This window comes from Momordica charantia, assembly GCF_013281855.1.
Source record: "Momordica charantia cultivar OHB3-1 chromosome 2 unlocalized genomic scaffold, Mcharantia_2.0 BLBB01000002.1, whole genome shotgun sequence".
In the NCBI taxonomy this organism is placed as follows: domain Eukaryota; kingdom Viridiplantae; phylum Streptophyta; class Magnoliopsida; order Cucurbitales; family Cucurbitaceae; genus Momordica; species Momordica charantia.
Genome location: NW_028275160.1, coordinates 1,701,702 through 1,724,261, shown reverse-complemented (window position 1 = coordinate 1,724,261; position 22,560 = coordinate 1,701,702). Strand labels below are relative to the sequence as shown.

Below are 22,560 nucleotides of genomic sequence, written 5' to 3'. Positions count from 1 at the left end.
AAGCATTTGATAAATGCAAACATAACTAAGACCAAAAGGGTAATTTACCCAAGTTTAGTGATATTTATCGCGTTTATTTTAAAATTTTAATCTCTAATTTCAATTAATGAGGAGTAGGAGTGCTTTCCATGAAAACTAAACTATGATATTTGGTTGACTAATTACAGATAAATGTAGTGGAGTAAAAAGAAATTAGAATTAAAAAGGGGATTAATTAAGCTAAACAGAGGGGGCATTAGCATTTACGGCATATGGCCGATGGAATAAAGGGGAGAGATATAAAGAGCGGCAGCGGCTTTCCATGTCCACGTCAAACTTCAAGTAAAAAGAGAAACGTTCGAATCGGCGATGCGCGCCTTTTGTTGGCCAAATTGAGTGGCGATTATTTGGCGCCTAACACGTCCCCATCACCCAATAAACTCGTTGCTTTGGATGACGGGCCTTTAACATCTTGTTGGACAGTCCATTCCCAAGCCCAAATTTCAGATGGGCTTTCCGCTCTACTAACTGACCCATTATCGAGTCCATGTAGCAGTAACAGTAGCAGAGGGAAAAAATAATTTTAAGATCTCAATCAAATTTCAAAAACAGAGTTTTGATAGTTGCTTAGAAATTATTATACTTGGTAAATATGCATACGATACCAGAGTGACGTGACAATGACATTTTATGTACTACACAATTTTATTCCATAAATCCACTTTATCAGTAGTTTCAAATGGACAGAATTACCTTCAAAGTACAGAAGAGTCTTTTAACAACCACTACCAGACGATAGAGGATATACTTCATTCTCCTACACTTTCAATTAGCGTCAGATCAATCACTATTTGAATAAATGTGCGAGATCTGGGTCATCTAAACTCACATCCAACCATCCATTCAAGCGCATGAACTCTATATAGTGATCTGGAGGCTTCACGGCGCGGGGATTTCTTGGAGTGAAGCCATGAATCCTCTCGAGATCCCGAGCAAGCCACCTAACATAGGCTTGGTCCAAAGGAGGCACTATCTTCAAGAAGATTTCTTCCCTTTGTACTTCTTGTTGCTTCACCGGTTTGTTTCCCATGTGAGAAGCTGGAAACAGAAGAACCATTTGAAGGCAAATCACGTTAACTTTAAGGAAGTAATAGAGAAGCAAAAACATCAGCCTATAATAAAGAGATTAAATTCTAGACAACAGTTTTTAACATGTTCGTATGATAACAATACTCAATATTTCAACCAGGTACGCACAATAATGAACTTGACCCTACTATATTTAGTTGCCAAAGATACTAATAGGATGTTAAATCCAGGATGGAAGGTCACTGTTTGAGCCCATTTCTTCTAACCCCTCTACTTTTTTCATTGACCCACTATGCTAAACCCACACCCACAAACTAATAATGCTTATATTAAAATAACTAAGAAAGAATGACTGTAAGGATCTGACCAAGCATAAAAATTCAAAGTTCCAGATACATATCGGTTTCAATATGTTGGCACAGAGAAACATTTAAAACAAGACAGTTGAAACTCACTTGTCAGTCATGATGATAAGCAACCGTGCGACAAAGACAAAATAACATGGAAGGCCTGCAAGTGTGTGTAAATAGGAAATCCACAGCAGCTTAGATATGCATAACACTTGACAGTGTGATCGTTATTAAACGTCCCGACTGCAGAGGTTCATGCTTTTGGTAGCAAAACCAATGCATGTGCAAGATATCAAATGTACACAAAAACTGTACTAAAAGTTCAAATAAAGTCTTTGCCTATCAGGTAACATGAAAAGCAAAGACAACCATAAACATCAGGGTAAAGAAAGGAAACAAACTCTTGAACGAATTAGTGCAGAGACAAGTACGAGATGGTCAGATGGATAACAGCCAATTATCAAGAAAAAGACAATGTCTGCATTATATTTCAACAATCGTCAAACAAGCATGTCAATAATCAAAAAAGGAGGTCTTTGGTCTAGCTTGCCTTCCAGTGCTTAACTCCCCATGTATATTAACCACATTCAAGGCAGAGTCAGAATATAAATTAATCTACAGAAAAGTGTAAGTTGGGTGTGAGTGATTGGGCAAGGGAGAAACCAAATAGCCTCTTGCTAACCCTAATTTCAAATCGGCAATTAACTTGAATTCATACAGGCATAAACCATAGACGCAATATCCACAGCACAACACCTCAATTCAAAGCAAAATGAAAGAAATGACAATTTATCTCAAATCCAACCAACAACAATGGGATTTCCCAGTGTTGCAACCAACCGAACTTCCAAAAACCCTAACCCGATTCTGAATCGCAACAACTACAAACCATAATTGGCACAATATTCTGAATCTAAGAATGTCAAATTCCCCTCAAAGCCAATCAATTGGATTCACAACTCGATTTCCGGAATAGAAGAAACGAAGCATGAGAGTAAAGTTGTGTTTGAGAGCTAGATTCTGTCTGAAAAGAGAAAGGAAACAGAACCCACAAAGAAAATGCTACTAAAAAATTGAATATTCAGTTACTCGCAAATAGCCATAGGGATAGATTCTTTTCTTGTTGGGCAACAAGAAAAGAGAGAAAAGAATCTGAGTGCTGGAGCACACCCAAAAACCAAAGACCAGGCGGAGGAGAGGAGGCCGGAGCCGGAGGGAGGACGACGACTCACCTTAGCCGCACCCCGATAGGCGGTAGAAACAGTGACGTGAACGGACGTTGCACGGTCGCAATTTTCACTCTACTTTTTTCTCCGTTCAAATTAAAAGACAAACGGAAAGAGTGAAAAGACTACTCCGTCCTTCTTCCTTATGTCATTTTATTCCCTTCTTAAAAACATCACAATGCTATTTTTTTCGTTTGACAATTAAGAAAATAAAATACATTAAAAAGAGAGAAAAATTAAATAATATTTATAAGTGTTTTAATAGTGGCCTACTTATTGATAAGCACCTGCATAGAAGAAGAAATTTATGTTGTCTTTAAAAATAATTTTTTGTCTTTTGATGAAATAGTATTTTAGTTCAATGTAATAAATTATCTGACAAGATCTTGAAAAGAAGTCTTACGAAGATCCTTTAAAAAGCAGAAGTCTTCAAATTCTAAAGAATGAAAAAATACAACAGAATTTGTTAATTCTTGTATATTTAAAAGGATCAACATTCAATCATCAAAGTTAAGCCCATCTAAAGTCCAAAAAAACAATATTCTTTTTTACCGCCGTGAACGTTAAGAATCATACTCATGTTTAAAAGGATGAAGATATATCGTAAAATCAACGTGTTTCTCTAATATTTTCTTTATGTTGATTTATTATAAATAGTGAAAGTTAAAGTAATAGGATATGTTTCCGTCATAGTATAACTCAATAAGTTAGACATTTATCTTGACGTATTTAATTAAAAAGTATTTTGTAAATTTGGGATATATTTAAGTATATTTCTCTCCTTACTAATTATTTACTCTTATGATTTGGCTAAATTCTTTCCCACCTTTGTCTAAAAAAAATATAATAAATAAAAAAAGAAACTTTCCCACCCTGGAAATGGTAAATTCAGTTAGTTCATCTACCCTAGCTATCTCTCTTTTGGTGGGACGAGAAGCTTGCGTTTGCAATCAACCACTTCTGAAATTTTGTTATTTGAATAACTTTAAACCCTGTTTGATTATTGTTTTGTTAGAGTTTATATTCTAAGTTTGAACTAATTTATTAATAATATGTTTCTTAGTTTCATGTCATTAGAAATATAATAATGCTTTGAAATGTGTGTTTAACCCACACCATCGATCATATATATATCGTAAATCAATTAATTCTTTAATAGCTAGTCAAAATTATAAAATGATTAGCTCAGGTTTAGTGCTGGAGTTCACTATTAAAACCTAACCCCATGAAATGAAATGTCATGCCATGGTTTTGCACAGGACATGAACCAAAATATCTGCTGCTCACATAATTAAATTAATAAACAAAACCACTCTTTATTCCCATGTCAATGTGTATTTCTTTAATTATTCCTTTCGCTTTTTCTTGTTTAACATGAAAAACACGTGAAATGAAAGAAAAAACAAACAAACAATTTACAATGTATTTAACAAAACGTCTAGTCCCTTTGAGGGAAATTTCTGACATATAGTCCAAGATTTACTTATAATTATGCTCATTATTTAAAGAAAATATCTATATTTTGTATTTATCTTTCAAAGTTGTTAAACAATCTAACGGTGGAGAAGACAATATTATCGATATATTAGAGAATTAAATAATAAATTACTTCGGAAACTTTTTAAGGTTGTGGTGTTGAAACTTTGTTTTGTCGTATTAAATCGATGTACCAACTCTCCAAGATTTCCATTTTCACTTATTAAATACGCACGAGCTGAAGAATTCGAGATTCGATCACACAAAATAAGAAATTGGGTGATTTTGATCAATTAATATAGTAATTGGAGTTGGAGGTGGAGAGCTAATTCCTCTCTCCGAAACTCTGAGAAAAGACATTAAAATTATAATATAGTAGGTAAAATAAAAGTACCGGTAATAAAACGTTAGACTTCGACATTGCAGGTCTGCACAATCTGGAACTTCGTGGCCGTACCAACGGCGACGGCGTTACCGGGCTTCCCGTACCTTATTAACGCCGGGCAGTTAACGATCAAATGGTACCTGCCCGAAATCCAGGAGCCGACCTTCCACTTGACCCGGCCGTCGATCTTGACGTTGAAGAGCAGGGCCCCGACGTTGCGGTCCTGCTGCAGGGAGAGAGCGACGTCGGGGGCGACGGGGACGGCGTCGCCACTCAGAAAGGGGGACCAAACGACGACGTCCCTGTGGCCCTGGTAGGTGGAGGGGAGGAGCGTGGGGAGCGTGACCTGCTGGCCCCTGTACGCGCCGTACACGTCCATGCTCGTGTAGTACACGCCAATGCGGTCGTTGGGATTGCGCGACGAGATGGTGACTTGCATGCTCAGGGACAGCAGGTTGGCCGGAGAGGACGTGGCGTTCAGCCCGAAAACGGTGACGTCTTGGAGCATGAAGTTGGGCTTCGAGGGGTGAAGCACGGCCCATACGATCAGCACCACCAGGCCCACGATCACGATCAGGCCCAGGACCAAGATGGCCAGCCGCCGGAGGAATTGGCTGTAGTCGTCGTCGTCGTGGTGGCCGCAGTCCTTGTCCTTGGCGCTCATTTTGTTGGGATTTGGATATCGAGTCACGTTATGTTAAGAAATAACAGTGTAGAATGCAAAAACTCAAAACTCAAAACGGAGTTATTTATAACAATATGTGGGAGTTTTCATTTTTTCTTGGGGGAATTTGGAATAATAAAAGGAAATAAAATGGTATATTCAGTATTCTGTGGGGGGTGGATGTGTGAGTATATGCGTGTTGATGGGTGCAAAATGCGAAACTTTATCTTGGAGTTGGGAGGGAAGATGCCAAAGGGTCCCACCTAATTCAATATATATATAAGGATATCCACAACCATAATATATATAAATAATAATGTTACTGTGTTTTGTGTCTTGTGGTTATGACAATCAAGGATTTTTCCATATGGAAGCATGTTTTTTAGTGGTAAATTAGAAAGTTATCAACCATGTTGGGTGGGAAAGGAATTCAAACATACTTTTAATAACATAATATGATATTCGGAATGGCTCAATCTAACCTCTCTCAATTTGCTGATAACGACAAATGTGATGACAGAAAGACGATGTGATATTTATATGTCAAGAACGATTTGGACCGACATTGGTCCATTGAGCTTTTTTTTCTCCTGCCAGTGCACTCTTCCCCTTCTTACTTTTCAAAATTTAATATAAGAAAAAGAAAACGATGGTTTCTAATGTAAAAAGAAGTATTAGTTGAAAAAAAAAAGACAGTGATTTGGATTGGATTGTAGCATTAAAGTGAAGAGGAACATGGTTGGCAGTTGCGCCTTGTTTGTTTGGAGGTGAAAATGGAATACTTTTTTTATTTTTCCATTTTTGTGGAGTTTCTCTTTAGTGGGGAGACTAACGATTGGAGAATCATAAATAAGAGAAGACCAAGACAATAAGTGGAATAAAGTGTACCAAAAGAATGAGAACTCTTCACCGCCAAACAGATTCCAAAGCTAGAATTTCCCCAACTGAAAATAAAGCAAAAAACGACACCCAGTATATATTAATTAAGGGGAAAAAAAGGCCAAGAAAAGAATCTAATTATTTTCTTAGGTTCCCACGAAAAAAAAAAAAAAAGACCTTGGTCTTCCATAAACTAAAATGGTATTTAAAAAAAATATATATATATATATGTATACACGAGTCTTCAAGTCAATTTGAACATACATCGACTAAAGATTTTAGTCTTATTCCGTGTCCCATGCTAGGAATTATTACTCCTCTTTTAATTCCAAATTCAAGAATACGACCGATACGATCGATTGGTCTATATGTCTCTCTTAATATTTTTTTGTATCTCCCCATGGTTACAATTCGATCCTCACTTAATTTTTAAAATTACTAAGATTATGAACTTAAAAGTGAAACACTCTGGTAAATACTTTTTGAAATGATCACTACTTAAATGCTCTATACTTTATAATGCTTAGTGTTTTAAAATTTTAAAAATTGGTTTTTACTATAACCAAACATCATAACAAATTCGAAAAATACTTCTTATTAGGTAAATACATTTATTTCCCATTTAAAAATTCAAAAACGTCTACATGAAAATTTGGAGAAAAGAAACTTTAAAACACTACCCACTTCTTCAACTTACAAACAGAAAGACAGTTTTTTGCTCTTTTCAAACCATAACATTCTTTAATTTCATAATCGAACATATTTGAGATTTTGAAAACACAAAAACTCATAAAAAGCTAAATACACTTCAAGACGTACCACAGGCCTTTTTAAAGCTTCAAGGACATCAAATTCTCACATGGGTTGTCGTCTAAAGAAGTAAATTTAATAGCAAATCACTAAGATTCAAATGGTGAAACAAATATAAGCATAAATCTTTGTATAGTACAGAGAGTTGTCCATTTCCTGCGGCGAGAAGCAACCTGCCATAGCATAGCACTCATTCCAAGGCCACCCAAGTGTCCAATCAGACAGTACATATGGTTCCAGTAAACAAATAGCTTCCTATTTAGCAATTTCGAATTAACAAAACATCACCATCATTAAATCCTCCAATTGGGGTTATACAAACCACTGATATGATGATTTGTAAACCTGATCCAAAACTTAGGCAGCAATGTAATGGATTCTAGATGGACTAGAATTATCATTTAATTCTATACAAGTCATGTCACTATATTGCTTGCCACCAGTGGCAAACACCACCATCCCTAAATTCTAACCCAAACTCGTGGGTTGTTGGAACAATCTATCACATCCTTAACCAACAACAACAAAAAAAGTGTGTACTATGCAACAAAGTTATAAGGAATAAAAGTTTGGACATAAGAATTGGAATTCTGGGAGATGCTGGTATTTGGTCTCTGCTATGGATTATCAGGAAGCATAAAGATTTAAGGGGAGAGCTTGGTATGAAATTCTACAGTCAAGAAAGCAAAGTCAATATGTGTGTTTCTTGTTGCTAGCAACTTAATGAAACCAATATCAACCACCAAATCACCAACATATCACAGATAAACCACACTTCAAAGAAATCAGGTCAGATTTCTGCATAGAATTTTCCACCAGAGGAAAATTTGTTCAGAGAGCTAATCAAAGACTGACGTAACATATATCTCTGGGTTCTCTCCTACATTTGTGGCATAGAAACAGTTGGTGTCAGGAGCCAAGAGGATGCAGAGGAGAAGACTGAGAAGAGAAATAAACGTGTATCTCAATCATCACCCAATACACCTTCCGTTCCCTAAAGATGTCTTGCTTGATTAGAAGGCAACACATTCCAAATGAGGTGGATGGCAAGAAATTGGGGGGAAATGAGATTTATGAAAAACCGACTAAACCATCCCCAAACAGTTCAGTTGATGAACTTTGAGAGCTGGCTTTTAGAAATATATGCTCCATACCTGATAAACCGACCAACCAACGACCAACTTTATTTACCAAAAATAACCACCCTCCCTTATCTACCTCCTTTTTGGAGATTCCCCAGCCTCCCCCCTCCCCCATCTTCCCCTTCCATCTAATCAGTTACTTTGTTGCTCCAGCAGAAAACAATGGTTAAGTCAATTGGTTGCCCCCACTGACTGAAACTGTCGGTTTTGACTTTCATCCAAACCAAAGGCTCATTTCAGCCTCAGATCTATGCTCTTAGGCTGGTAATGACCAACCTTCAGGCCTTACATTGGAGAATATTATTCATGCAAGAGAAGAATGAGCTGGGAGAATTTTGATTTCAGTTGGAAATACTGTCCTGCTACTCTGAAAATATCTTCATCGGTAAAATTTTGGTTTTAAGCAAACAAAAAAAGAAAAGGGGTTCACCGGGTCAAAGGAAAACATTGTGTAAAGTTTATTACTAGTGAATGGAACTAGTTCAAATAGATAAACCTTTGAATATTTGAAACTCCTCCAAATTTTCTGGTTAGTAACTCAAATAAGGTGGGGGAAAAAGCAATCCATGCCTATCCTGACCAGCTATACGTTCTAAAAATCTAACAAGGATGGCAATTTCTGTAGCAGAAACTGTCAACAGAGCACAAAAGCAATGGCAGAGAATTGCTCCGGATATCTCTCTACACTTGTAAGATTCAACCCACCAAAAGAAGCAACAGAATTAAGTTTTATGTAAACACTGAAAAACAGGTAAAAGTGTATAACTATCAATCCAATGTCTTCAGAAACAATAAATTTGGCTGTGAACTAAAAGTAAAAATATTACTAGATTAATAACCACAGTATGAACTGAATTGCAGTAAGCTAATTCTAATACCATCAAGTGAAGAGACTACAAATGTTCTTCATCCCCTGCTGCCACACACCAATAGAAATTCTTCATTTCTCAACAGTTCCCTCAGCTAAGGATCCAATATCAATCCCATTTCAATACAAAAGATAAACAAAAGAGAGAAGAAGTCAATTACCCTATTCCCTAAAGGAGAAGATATGAAATCAACATCATGATCGGATAGCAAAAATTGCATTATAGACTATACATCATCGAATCGACTTACAGAAAACTACTCATTTATAACCTAAAAAATCCATGTACATTTACGCCTACATGAATTCCTCTTTTTTATAGAACCAAATCCCTTTTAAACATGGGGTTAAGTCGCATTAATGCAAGTACCGAGAATGGCAGCAGAAATTACTCATATGCCGACTTTGCAGGGCCTTGATCCACCCATCAGCTTACCGGAAACGCTGCTATTCGAGGACGGCAACCCGACCGACAGTTCCTCGCACAGAACCCTAAGCAAGCGTCTCCTCGTCCTCCACCAACCCGCTCGGAACCCGACCCGCGCCAAGATGACGAAATTGAAATCGACGGCCCCTCGCCGGCGGTCGTCGTTAATTTCATTGACGAACGACGCTTCGATGTAGGAATTTAGGGAGGATAAAGAGGCATTAACGGCCGTCTGGGTCCTCTTATCCTGAATGAAGGGACCGATTCGGACCTGGGACAGGAGCTGGCTCTTGTAGTAAACGGAGGAGTCGACGACGTCGTACGAGATGGTCATCTTCTTGTTGGGATTGTAGACGGTAAAACCGGCGAGCCAGGCGGCGGAGAGGGACTGAGAGGCGGTGGAAAAGTTGGTTACCTGAAAGGAGTCAACACGAAAGTCAGGGAGTTGGGGGCGGAGGACGAGCCAGATGATGAATAGAATGACGGCGGTGACGATGAAGACAACGATGATTCCGGCAATAAAAGCTCGAAGAAATGAGAGGCGCGCATTCTGTTGGCGAGAGTTATAGGGGTCGGCGTAGTTGGTGGTGGGATAGGTATAAGGAGGAGCGGCGTAGGGATAGGCGTGGCCGTGGGGCTGAGAATTGGAGGGCGGCGGCCGGCCGTTGGGGTAAGCCGGGTAGCCGGTGACGGGTCTTGAGGGGTCTGCCATGGCCGGATCCGATCGAATTCAGAGTTCAGAATACAGAATCTCAACTTGGAGAATGGGAAGGAGAAGATGAAGGTGAATATAGAAGTGGAGAGTGGGCTTATAGGGTTCCAAGGCTGTTTCCCGGAATTTGCCGTGGAAATCTTGCCAATAAAGCCAACAATTTCTGAGTATATATATTTTCTAGGAAAAAGCTGCTGCTTATTTGAGACTAAGCTACAAATAAAAATTAGATCTTTTTAGGCATTCTAAATTTGTGACTTTCTCTGAGACAACGTAATAAGGTAATTGCTGCCCATTTTCCTTAGGATGGTGAGGATTTAGGTCAACATAGCTTACTACAAAATGGTGCTCTTGACGATACAGCTGTTGTTCTATCTCAATTATGTTACTATCAAATAACTTTTAATTAACAAATTCATGTCTTCACCCCTTTGATAGAGATATTTATAGGACAAATGTTGTAACTTGGATTATTTTTCTTAGAAAAGTAAATTGTTTTTAGGCAATATTATTTCCCTCTTAATTATGAAAGAGTCTTGGTTAAATATGAAAAAAAAAAAGAAAAAAAAAAAGAAAGAAAGACTCTTGTCTTCACTCTAAAACATAAAAAATAAATAAACTCTAGTCCTCAAGACGTAGTTTAGGGTGTCTTTTTGATATAGCCTTTTAAGGAAGCAAAGCCAATTGTGGGTTTCCAAATAGAATTAACCCAAATTGTGTCTGGTTTGCAAAGCCAATTGTGCCTTTTAAGGACCCAACTCTTATCTATCTATCATTTCTTTAGAGCAAACTTTAAATTATACAATTTAGATTAAATTATAATTTTAGTAGTTTCAAATTACACCTGATCTATATGGGGCAGTGCCATATCTAACAACCAGAAAACAAACTGAAACCAATCAGATTTTGAGAATATTGAATACTGATTAATGTAAATAATTGTAATGTGGTGCTAACTGAGTCGCCGATTTTTTTCGCTTTGAATCAATCTGCCCTATCGATATGAGAAGCCGCCCAGAAATCTTGATAAAACTAAATTAAAAAATTTGCTTAAGAAGTCGAATACAGTGAAAAATGATGACAAGGAAACAAGTATCCCGCATCCGCTAATAAAATGAAAGGAAATTCAACGCAATACTCAGAAAGAGTCAAACCGGTAAATTTCTTCGTCAATCATCGGTCCATTTGGTCTTGCATTTCTTAGACCCATCTATCAATTGACCTGCTTCAGATTTTGAACGAAACCCAACTTTCAAATCCCTACACAAGATTTCGATGGTAATTAACTCTTCTCCCCGACCCTCGTTCTCTGGGAAAATTGTATAGATAACCTGAACAAGTTTATAGTTTGCTCAAATAACCTCAATTACAAAAATTGACTCAACTGACCCAATTTATTATCTGGAATATAATATTGAGGGGGTAAATTACTATTTTAGCCTCAATCTGAAACGCAAACCTTTTTTAATATTTTCATTCGTATATTAGTCTAGTTGAGGCTAAGAATCATATATTCATTTCCACTTTTTAAATTATAGTACCACGACCTCAATCTGAACGTTCATGATGGAATTAACACGACGATTGTTCGATGATTGTTAGCCTGACCATGGTCGTGAACCATAAACCACGATTGTTAGTTGACCATGGCCGTGGAAAATAGGACCACGGCCGTGGTGTTCATGGAGACAAGCAATGAGCTGGGTTTGACCGTGGTTCTTGTTAGCTGACCATGGCCGTGAAAAGTAGAACCACGGTCGTGGTGTTCATGAAGACAAGCAATGAGCTAGGTTGACCGTGGTTCTTGTTTAGCTGACCATGGCCGTGAAAAGTATAACCACGGCCGTGGTGTTCATGAAGACAACCAATGAGGTGGGGTTGACCGTGGTTCTTGTTAGCTGACCCTGGCCGTGAAAAATAGAACCACGGTCGTGGTGTTCATGAATACAACCAATGAGCTGGGGTTTACCGTAGTTCTTGTTAGCTGACCATGGCCGTGAAAAATAGAACCACGGCCGTGGTGTTCATGAAGACAACCAATGGGCGCGGTTTGACCATGGTTAAATTGGTTGCTTTACCATGGCCTTGAAAGGTATGACCACGACCGTGAATTAAATGACAATTATACCCCTCAATTGAAATTGTAACCGTTGGTATCCTCTCATTTCATCTTCGTTTCTTTTCTTCCGTTTTTGTTTTCGTGTTCGTGTTCGCCCATCCGGTTTACTCTGCTGCACTCTATACTGGTTTTTGCAATTTCGTGCTCCGAATCGCTTCCTATATCTGAAACGTCGAGGTTAGCACATTTTTTTTGGTATTTGCGTCCCGTTTATGGCAAGAAAAGAGTTTTTTTTTTACTCATATTTGCGATTTTTTTCATCTTTCATTCCTTCAATGGCCGCTTATTTAGTATTTGCGGTAATCAAAGCCACCACGACCGTGTTAGTTTCAGACACGACCATAATATAAAGCACAAACACGAGTGGGGGCACATAATCGAACATTAGAGGACCACAGCCGAGGGAACATACAACCATGACCCTTAATCTAACATTAGAGGACCACGACCCCGGGAACATGTCACAACGGCCATGAAACAGACGATAAGCACCACGGCCAAGGGAATTTGCAACCACGACCATGAATCAAACAATAAAGGACCACGACAAAGGAACATGCTACCACGACCATTAATCACACAACCACGGCTGAGGGAATTTGCAACCACGACCATGAATCAAACAATTAAGAACCACGGCCGAGGTAACATGTTACCACGGCCATTAATCACACAACCACGGCCGTGGTCCTAAACACCCCGGTCACGAATCGACAAAATGGACCATGGTCGTGAGGCGATCAAGGTTATCTGTATGCAATCGACCTAAAACCACGACCGTTAATCATAAAACCATTGACCATGGCCATTAAACGAATAAACACGGCCATGAATCATTGACTTACGTAACTTCTTTTACCCACAAAAATACTGATAAAAATTCAGAAATTCCATTTACTCCAACTAAATACATCATATTCTAGACGAATCGAAAACAATATTATGAACCAATAAAAAACTAACCTCGTTCAAGGTGTCAGAGATGAAAAATTGGCTTCCTTGTGAAAAATGTTGGAAAAGGTATGGAAGTTCTCCAAAACCACGTGAAAGATGTGCTTCTGGACAATACGGACGGAAACATACTTTTATTCTCTACACTCGGTGAGAATGTGTGGGTATATAATAAATGATAGTACAAAAATTTGGTGGGGAATTATTAAGTTGGTGGTACTTTAATAAATTCATGACCATAAATCAAGTGGAACTCGCCCATGGTTTTAATTACACCAACCTAGGTGATTCTATGCTAGATTTGTTGTAGTTCAATTCATTTTGGGGTATATTCGTAATTACAGACTCTCTGAAATGTCAGAAAAGTTAAAATTGGGTCAGTTGAGTCAATTTTTATAATTTAGATCATTTGAACAAAATAGAAACTTTTTCAAGTCACGAGTCAATTTCCCACGTTGTTTGCTATAGCATCCACAGAAAATTCCAACTCCACCGTCCCATTCCTGCTCTTCTCAGCCGCGAAATCGCCGGCGACCCGCTGCCACAACGCCGCTCCGGCGGACATATTTACACGGATCATTATCTCTTCCTCATCCTCCAAATGAAACGGCTCCATCACTTTTTCCCAGATCCGTTCTTCTCTGTACACCACCGAAGCTCTGCCCAGCTCCACCCACAGGTGTTTGTATGACCCCTCGTTCTTCTTTACAGATAAAACGGCGTCACATACGGTGGTGGACGACTTGTTCGCCGGAGACACCGTGAAGGAGTGCAGTTTGGAGGACATTTCGGGAGAGGTCCCCAGTAAGGGGGCAGTCGTGGCTACTACCATAGCTACAATTATAAGTAGATGAACAACCACTACCTTTGCCAAATTTCCACTTTTGTTACCGGCGGTGATGGTCGTTGTCGTGGGCGGCGGCGGTGCCGCTGCTGCTGCCGGTAACAGTGGATGATTTGTTCCTCTGCCACCTTGTTTTTTCGCAAAACCAGTTATACTACACTTTATCTCTGCAGGGCAGCCGTGTTCTTGTGGTTCTTTTGGCTTTTTGTCCATCTAAACCAAGAAGATGAAAATTGCATAAAGAATGGGAGAGAGAGAGAAGATGAGAAGAACTCTGGATTTGGTTCAGGGATTTAAGAGGGAAAGTCGAAAACTGAATCCCCAATAAAATTGGGATCTTACGCCAACTGAATACCCTCTGTTTGACAATCTTCCTTGAGGGAAGGCATGGAGAAAATGCAACCTGTCAAGAACCAAAATGGTTATTCTTCAAAAATAAATATTTTTGATTTGGGTCTGTACATACGAATATGAAGAAACATAAAAAAACAGAGGAAAGAAAACGTTCCCAAACGGGAGGGACAAGCCCTTAATTTGAAAAGAATTTCAGTTTTTTTATTGATCTGTATTGTCTGTCACTATGTACAACATGAGATGCATTAAAGGAACTACTGAATCAGGCAAAAAAAAAAAAAAAAGTGACAGTGGTCTACAGTACAAATAGCAGTCCCTCATGTGCAGAAGCAGATTACAACCAGATTAATAATTAGGCTTGAGACCAGAAAAACCTGACTGCAGATTCAAGAACTCCGGGAGTTGTCTTCGATCATCATTCCTTTCAGACTCTTTGCTAGCCAGATCGCTGTCTCTCTTGGAGAAACTTTATCTTTCCCGAAAGGCTTCAGGACAACTGCTAGTTCCTCCAATCTATTGTGTTGCAGCAACTCTGCAGATAATTCTAGTAGCCCTTCGAGTGCCTCGGCCCTCTGCCTAAAAGATTTCACATCCAAAGTTTCTTTTGCAGTTGCAGGCACTTCCTCGTCAACCACAGGAGTGATGGGCTTTGTAGTATGCTCAGAAGAATCAGAGTTTGTTTTTGGGACTGAAGGAGGGTTTCCTATGCTGGTTTCTTTGATGCTCGAGTGATCAGAAGTATTTGACTTCAAACAAACGGCATCAGAGTAACCACTGGACTTGAGAGTCAAAGGTGTGGTGGTGGTTCCATTCTTCAACTCCAGTTCATCTTTTACAACGGTAACTAACTTGCCCACATCGACATTCTGAACCCCCACCTCCAAGTTCTCGGTCACTGGCTGTTCACTTCCAACTCGGAAACTACTATGCCGTATAACATGTATCACGTCGTCAAAAGCTGCAGGAAGATGGCTACTGGCCAGCTTTTCGGCCGAGGGATTGTGCAAAGTGGTTACTTTATCTGGCAGCAAGCACTTGTGGGTTGATGTACTTGGAGAAGCTACCAAAGCTGTAGATTCTGCAACTGATGATAGAAGTTCCCTTACGGTAAATTTGTCGTCACCGAAGGAAGAAGTTATATTCGTCTCTGTTACCATATTAGGCCTATTATTGCTTGGCATGTTTATGGGTATATCATCTTTAAAGATGAATCTTTCTTCAGATCCCAAAGGAAGATCGAGTTCCGCACTAGGACTCTCTTTCTTCACCCCAGCTTCAGTATTATGAAGATTAACATTATCACTGGAGATTTCAAAGGAGCGTTCTGTTGGTTTGGCATCAACCCCATGGTTTCCCTTGTCCCTCAATAGTTTATGTTCAGACATCTCGGACTGCAAATAAGGTGAGCAGCTGGGAGGATGTGTTTCTTCAATTTCATCATGTTCAACAATTTGATGATCAAAAAGTGGCTCTGTTATATCAGAAAATGGAGTTGCTGCATCATCACAAATTTCAAATCCTTGAATTGACACCGAAGATGAAACAGAATTACTACTATCTGTTTGCATTCCTTTAGAACAATGTTCTGAAGTGTTATGTTGGGTCTCTTTTGATAACTCCATGGACACAACATGATCTTCGTGACTACTGTGCACTTGATTTGAAGTCCTCCCTTCCTCAGATGTCTCCTTCTGACGGATATTTTCCATGGAACTTACTGCATCTGGAACATCGAGCCCAACTTGCCTCGTCCTTGCTGGAAATGATGGTCGTCTAAGCAAATTAGGAGGGGTTCTTTGCCTTGACTTTGCAGAAAGTCCATCTTCTACTTGTTTTACAGGATAAAGAGGGGGAGAACTATCATGTCTCGGTTTAGTCTTCGGAGTCGGATCAACCACAGGTAGCTATGAGAACAAAACAACAAATATTGATAATTGATAAACTATAGATAATGAACTGAGACAAATGAAGCTTAATTATACCTGATGCTTTGAAGTAGCTACAACCTGGATTCTTCTTGAGGATTCAATATTTGCCTTTGCTGGCACAGTTATAGGCGTATCTGCATTAGACTTGGAACCAGGCACTGCCACTGGAGGTTTGATGACTTTAGGTGGCACTTCAGCATGTGCTTTTTGGTTCGATGCTACTCCAGACTTTATACGGTTACCTCGAATTGGTGAATAGTTTTCCCTGACTTTTCCTTCTTTTAAAGCTATCATGATATTTCTAATGGTCTTTGGTCGTCTTGATTCGGTATTAGATTGATGGTCTTCTTGAGAGGGTTTGGTAAGCATCGGATCATTCACTTTGAGAGAGCATATGTTATGAGTTTGTTCTTCACAAGGAAGGAGCGGCTCCGATCCATCGTGATCGTCAACAGACGCCATATCACTTTCAGTGACTTTATCATCACAGTTTGACACTGTGGCAGGAGTATTTTTCTCGCTCGAAACCATACTGTCTTTGTCACTGTTTGAACTGTTACTGTTTTGACTCTCTGCCATACTTCTCCGGGAATCCCGAGCAGATCTAGGCTTCTCTGGTGTGAAGTCCACGGTAGGAGAAATGGAAGGCCGGTATTGTTCAATGAAAGGTTGCAAATACGGGTGCTTCAAAAGCTCAGAAGCCTGCACAATTGAGGAATAAAAATAAATGACATCAAATCCTGCCGGTAGAAAACTCTTAAATGTTGGTAAAGTTGATATGGGGAAAAGCTAACATTTGGTCTGTGCTCCGGGTTCTTTCTTAGCATGCCCTTAATAAGTGTTTTCCTGAATGTAGAAGAGAATAAGAGTTTCAGTATTCAACTTTGTACAATAATACAAGAATAAGTCGTCTCAGTTTACAAAGTTAGTTAGCTTTCCAAACATATTTATGGTAAATTTGTGAATCGAGAATACGTATGCTAACTACCTAAAACAACAAACCATATCTACTTGTTAATAAAATTTGTACACAATTCTGACAACAAGAAACCAAAAGGGGACATGATTAACGGAACAAGTTCCTAAAATACTTAAAAAAGGAAAACAAAAGATAAGAGAGTAAAAAGTACTCGATCCATACTTCCTCAGACCAATGAGATATTTTAATTTATTTTTTTAAATCAGAATTTCAATTTCAACGCTGAATCAGAACTCAGTGAACTCTTAAATAACTGAACTTAGCAAAAATAATCTTTAATGGTCAAAATTCTCTAGAAACGTTTCCTTTAATCTTCCAATGATTTTGGACAAGATCAAACCCAGAAAGCAGTAAACTTTATGAAACTGTAGTTTTCAACTTACAAGGATGGTGAGTAGCAGGAGGGCAAGGGACCAATGGATGAACGATTAATCTTGCTAATGAGTCCTGCCATGTCCTGAAAACAGTTATGTAGTCTCAAATTAATTCATTTATTAAGATAATCAAGTGTAGTTTAAGCATCATATGCAGAAAAAACAACTATTTTATAGCATGCAGCAAATTAAGTCTAGATATTATTGAAAGAAAACAACATTTGAATGATGAATAAGGGCGAAAAAATCCCCGAGAGAATTCAAAGCCAGACAATCGAAAATTTCAATATTAGCATAAATAGAACTGCACTAAATCTTACAAAAGCTTTAAAAGCCGGGCGATGAGCAGCCATCTCATACATACAACAACCTGGTAAAGAAAGAACAACTTAGTAATGGAAAATTGAAGCAATAAGTATTGGAGTGTGATTGCAGAATGCATACCAAGAGACCAAATATCAGATTTGAAGCCATAAGGAATATCAGCTAGAAGTTCAGGACACATATAATTGGGAGTTCCAACCACCTAAGCACGAGCGAACAAAACACAACCATTATCTTCACAGTCCACACAGGAACCTCTTTACCACTCTTTAATTTGATTGATAAATAGAAACAAAGAGTCCTATAATCTCTATGCTCTGTAATAAAATTTGTTAGCATAAAAGAGATTACAGATATTGCATCCTCAATATTGGAAAAAATATATATTTTAGTGAATAAAGACCTATATATCTTCGTATCTAGAAATGGAGGCTAGCCACTTGGCAAACCTTCACTCTAATCTGATGGATAAAGATTTAATCAACGAGTCATATGTAGTATTGACCGAGTAATTGGAAAAGGAGTAATGACAAGAAACAGCAAACATAGTATTCCCAACTTCTATCATCCAGCTATTAGTTTCTTTGAAGTGAGTAATCAATAAAAAGTTTCTAGTCTTACAACTAGAAAATAATCTCCAAGTAATAAGGATTAATTATAAACAAAAAAAAAATATCAGCTAATGTATTACTCTTATTAGTATTCGCCAACCATTAGATACTTAAAAGAAACCAAAAGAGATAGTGATGAAAGCATCATGAGCGAAATTAATTTGCAGGAAAAAATACACCATAGCCAATATATGGTAATGGTTACTACCCTAAACTATTAGCTGCTCTAAAGTAACACCAAATAAAAGAATTTTGTGAAAATTAAACACTCTCATTGGGAATATTATGTGTAACCTTCGATGTCAAAAATATGAATCATAATACAAAGCAATTCAAGTATATGGGCCATACCGAAGAAGCCAAGTCATCCGCTTTTAATGTCTTGGCAAGTCCAAAATCTCCTACATTGAAGAAATGCAACAACAAACAAAGTCACCACAACAATTCAAAAGCTTATCCTAAATATCACCGTAATTAGCACTTGACAAAGTTGTACACAAACCCACCAAGACGGACATCCTGATCCTTAGTGAGAAAGATGTTGGAACACTGCCAAGAAAGGTTAACGTGAGTCTAAAAGTAACTAAAATTAATACAAGAAATATACTATTATGACTTATCCGAACAGTCACCCATACTTTAAGGTCGCGATGCAGGACAAAATTTGAATGCAGGTACTCAACCGCCAATAAGAGCTGTGTAAACCACTTGCAAAGTTTCTGTTCACAATCATCAATAAAACACAAGCACCCAGCTACCGGCTTTTAATATTTGCATCTAGTATAAGAAATCGAATACGGAAAAAGAAAAAAGAAAAAGGAAGAGAGAATAAGAACAGAGGAAGATAAAAATACCTCTTCAGGAAAATGCATCCCATTTGACTTTTTCATTAGCTCTGCCCTGTTGTATAGAATAAATGATCAATAAAATGATTCAAACTTCATTTTCTAATTCACAATGATTGATTATGCAAATCTCTAGAGAAAAATTGACTCACATATCTCCACCTTCACAGTATCCGGTAACAATGCAAACGTAGCAGCCCTGCGTTTACAGATTAAAAACTATCAACGAGCTTCAAGAAAGCATAGCACTGTGGAGTAAAGAAGATTGAAGAAACGGATAATAACCTTCTCAACCCAAGCTTCTTTAAACTCAACTATGTAAGGGTGTTGAACTCGGGCTATCAGCGCCATCTGCCATATCCCGGGAATGGGGAAAAGGAACACTAACTCCTTAACTAGTTATTCAAACTGGAAAACGCAATGAGATGAAGTACAATAAGAAGCAGAAGAAATGTAATCAGACCTCTTGATGAGCAGATCTCCGACATCGCTCGGTCTGCCGCGCGAGCCTGATCTTCTTCAATACGTACCTGAAGATCCCAAAGGAATGAATCAGTCGGTGCAAAATCAAACATCAATGGAATGAAAAGTAAAGAAGAAGGGGGGTGCACTTTTTCTTCTCGGATTTGTGATTGACGAGAATGGCGGCTCCAAAAGCCCCGCGGCCGATCTGCTCCATGATCTCGTACTGATCCATACGAGATTCCATCTCTTTCGATCTCCTCGATTCCGCTAATTACAACTTCCAACTAAAATCCCACCCGAAATCAATGGAAAACCAAGTCCGTCACTAGAATAGAACAAGTTCATTCCCCTACTCCCACTCCATTGTCGAAGACTGAAACAGAAAGAGGAGACTGCAGTATTCAGATCTCCAATGCCTCCTCTGGAGCCTAAACCATTAAGTGAATCAGTCCAATACCGAGATTTCACAAATCAAAGAGCAATCTCCAAAAAAGAGAAAAAATCATTCGGCGATTAAACATTCTGGGATCTTGCTTTCCCCGCCAAATGCCATTTCTGTATGACAGCTCCCTTTTTCCCAGTTGAAAACACCCGATCCAGCTCGCAATCGCATCGCCACCAAAAGTTGTAAATTCTTCATAGACCCAAAAAAGAAAAAGAAAAATTGAAGAAAAATACAGAATCCGCTCTTGTACTTTTCTCTTCCAGTTATTAGTCCAAGTGAGCCACGCTTATTTTCCTTTTTTTTTTCTTTTAAATAATTTAGGTCGCAGCTCAGTCCCCACATGAACGCTCCTTCTTCAGTAAATAAAATAAACATTATAAAAATTTAAAATGAAAACAAACAAAAAAAGAAACAGTCGGGAGAAATTAGAATCACCCAGAAATGAAAAAGGAAACACATAAAATAGAAAGAAAAAAGGTTGAATCTTTGAAATTGGTTGTTTGAACTGTTAAGTGGATATTTAACTACAACGGTCTCGGATAATGCATCTTACTTTGCCGACACTAATTTTCTCACATTACCAAATAAATATGAATAATGTTCCTTCAAAAAATATATATATGGATACTGTTATTTTTATTTTAAGTTAAATTATATATTTTTTCTTTTCTTTTATGTTTTAAAATTTCCAATTTAATATTCAAAATATATATCTTGCTGTTTTTCATCATTAAGTGACAATATTAAATGTAACAAAAAAATAATAATGTAACATTGATATACAAATAGTATTTTTAACATTAATGCACTGGGACTGTTTATGAATATAGTTAGATAAGAACATTTCTTACGATGTCAAATTTGTTTTATTAAAAAAGAGCGGTTTAAATTAATAAATTAAAATATATGACTAGTTTTAATATTCTAATAATTTAAAAACATAATTGACGTAGAAAAACATGTGCACGAAATGTTTAAATTGTCGGGTTATTTTTTTTATTGTACTCTTTTGGATCAGCCTTTTTATTTTTTTGGTTCTGACGCATTTATTGTTTATTAACTTATTTTTTTTCGAATAATATGTAATTATTTATTTTTTTATATTAAAAGAAAGAGAGGGAGAAAATTGCAGTCCAACCACTGGAAACATTTTGATTGTTTTTAAAGCTATGAGCTGAAATTTCGACTTCACGAGTAATTTCTCGTAGCATTAATTTTAGACAATGCATAATGGAATATTATCGTGCGGTAAAATCAAACATTTTTATTGTATTTTTGTAATTAAGGTCATCCAATTGTTGAAATATGGTTGGTTCCGTGAATATTTTGGTTAGCTTGCACCAACTTCGACCAACTTTACAGGACAATCGACCCTACTTGTTAAGAAAATTCATAGAATATTAAAACCTATTTTGTAGTATCTGTGTAATTTTTGTTGAGTTGTTTCCGCAGATAATCTTATTTATCTTTTTTTTAAAAATGATTGTATTTTCAAGTAATTAATAAAAAAGTATTTTAAAGTTTAAAACCTCTCTTTTGTAGCATACACGTCAAGTTTAATAAACCAAGAGATGATTATTTTTAAAAAATAAATAAAACTGTACTTTAGGTAAAGGGGTAAATGATATAATAGTGGTAACTGGTAACAACAAAAACAGCAGGCCAACAGCTTACCAAAACACACATGAATAATTTAATTTAATATTATTGGAGTAATAATGTTTAAATTTTAAATAAGGTCTGTTTCAAAATAATAATAATAATGTTTAAATAAGGGCAACGCAGGTTGGGGAAAGCACGTGGCTTGTAGCTACCAATGCGCTGCCAAGTTGCGGCCTTTGCCGGCTGGATTGTGGATTTTTTTTTTTTTTTTTTGAGAAATTATAAATGTATCATTCAAACTTGTGATTATTTACTTTCAAAATCAAATTTGATTATAATAACTCTTTTAAAAAAATACAATTTAGAATATAATTTGCCATGCCTGAACTGAATCTTTTTATTTCCCTAATGGCTTACTAGTTACTTTAATGATTGTATCAATTTATTCTAAACTTATTTTGTTAAAATTATAGATACGCCCATCAAATAAATTTAGGATGGTATAAAAAAAAAATTCCTATTTAATATAGTTAAATTACAAGTTTAGTTTCTAAACACCCAAAGTAGTATAATACATCTTTATAATTTAGAAAATATATAGCAACTCTAACCTTTTGATTTTATTGTTTAATAGATAGCTTAGATACTTTTCAAATTTCATTTATGAACCTAACACAAAATTGATTTTGCAAATGTCTAGGGGTGAAGTACG

The 22,560-nt window shown here is 37.4% G+C and overlaps 3 protein-coding genes and 1 pseudogene across 6 annotated transcripts; all 4 read right to left on the bottom strand.

Annotated features, from left to right (window-relative positions):
- Positions 1 to 649: 649 nt before the first annotated feature.
- LOC111020571 (aspartyl/glutamyl-tRNA (Asn/Gln) amidotransferase subunit B) lies at positions 650 to 2,810 on the bottom strand. Of its 3 annotated transcripts, XM_022297264.2 has the most exons (3): positions 2,651 to 2,761; positions 1,524 to 1,578; positions 650 to 1,077 (listed from the first exon to the last, which is right to left on the bottom strand). In XM_022297264.2, the coding sequence occupies exon 3, from the start codon at positions 1,067 to 1,069 to the stop codon at positions 827 to 829; it is 243 nt and encodes an 80-aa protein (XP_022152956.1). In that variant the 5' UTR covers positions 1,070 to 1,077; positions 1,524 to 1,578; positions 2,651 to 2,761; the 3' UTR covers positions 650 to 826. The 3 variants fall into 3 exon arrangements, with proteins under 3 accessions (XP_022152956.1, XP_022152955.1, XP_087976493.1); XM_022297263.2 differs by lacking the exon at positions 1,524 to 1,578 and having other exon boundaries at positions 2,651 to 2,810; XM_088120367.1 differs by lacking the exon at positions 2,651 to 2,761 and having other exon boundaries at positions 1,524 to 2,639.
- A 1,578-nt stretch (positions 2,811 to 4,388) lies between these two features.
- On the bottom strand, positions 4,389 to 5,322 carry LOC111020645 (NDR1/HIN1-like protein 1 pseudogene; annotated as a pseudogene).
- A 3,595-nt stretch (positions 5,323 to 8,917) lies between these two features.
- Positions 8,918 to 10,202, bottom strand: LOC111020639 (Late embryogenesis abundant (LEA) hydroxyproline-rich glycoprotein family). Its single transcript, XM_022297350.2, has one exon. The coding sequence runs from the start codon at positions 10,005 to 10,007 to the stop codon at positions 9,261 to 9,263; it is 747 nt and encodes a 248-aa protein (XP_022153042.2). The 5' UTR covers positions 10,008 to 10,202; the 3' UTR covers positions 8,918 to 9,260.
- A 4,252-nt stretch (positions 10,203 to 14,454) lies between these two features.
- NEK6 (serine/threonine-protein kinase NEK5) lies at positions 14,455 to 20,531 on the bottom strand. 2 transcript variants are annotated; one of them, XM_022297328.2, is made up of 14 exons: positions 19,948 to 20,531; positions 19,800 to 19,866; positions 19,622 to 19,687; positions 19,489 to 19,535; positions 19,346 to 19,391; positions 19,130 to 19,210; positions 18,998 to 19,040; positions 18,843 to 18,892; positions 18,001 to 18,082; positions 17,877 to 17,926; positions 17,566 to 17,639; positions 16,998 to 17,049; positions 16,258 to 16,905; positions 14,455 to 16,179 (listed from the first exon to the last, which is right to left on the bottom strand). In XM_022297328.2, the coding sequence occupies exons 1-14, from the start codon at positions 20,043 to 20,045 to the stop codon at positions 14,662 to 14,664; spliced, it is 2,922 nt and encodes a 973-aa protein (XP_022153020.2). In that variant the 5' UTR covers positions 20,046 to 20,531; the 3' UTR covers positions 14,455 to 14,661. The 2 variants fall into 2 exon arrangements, with proteins under 2 accessions (XP_022153020.2, XP_087977032.1); XM_088120906.1 differs by having other exon boundaries at positions 19,622 to 19,719; positions 19,948 to 20,530.
- Positions 20,532 to 22,560: the final 2,029 nt, after the last annotated feature.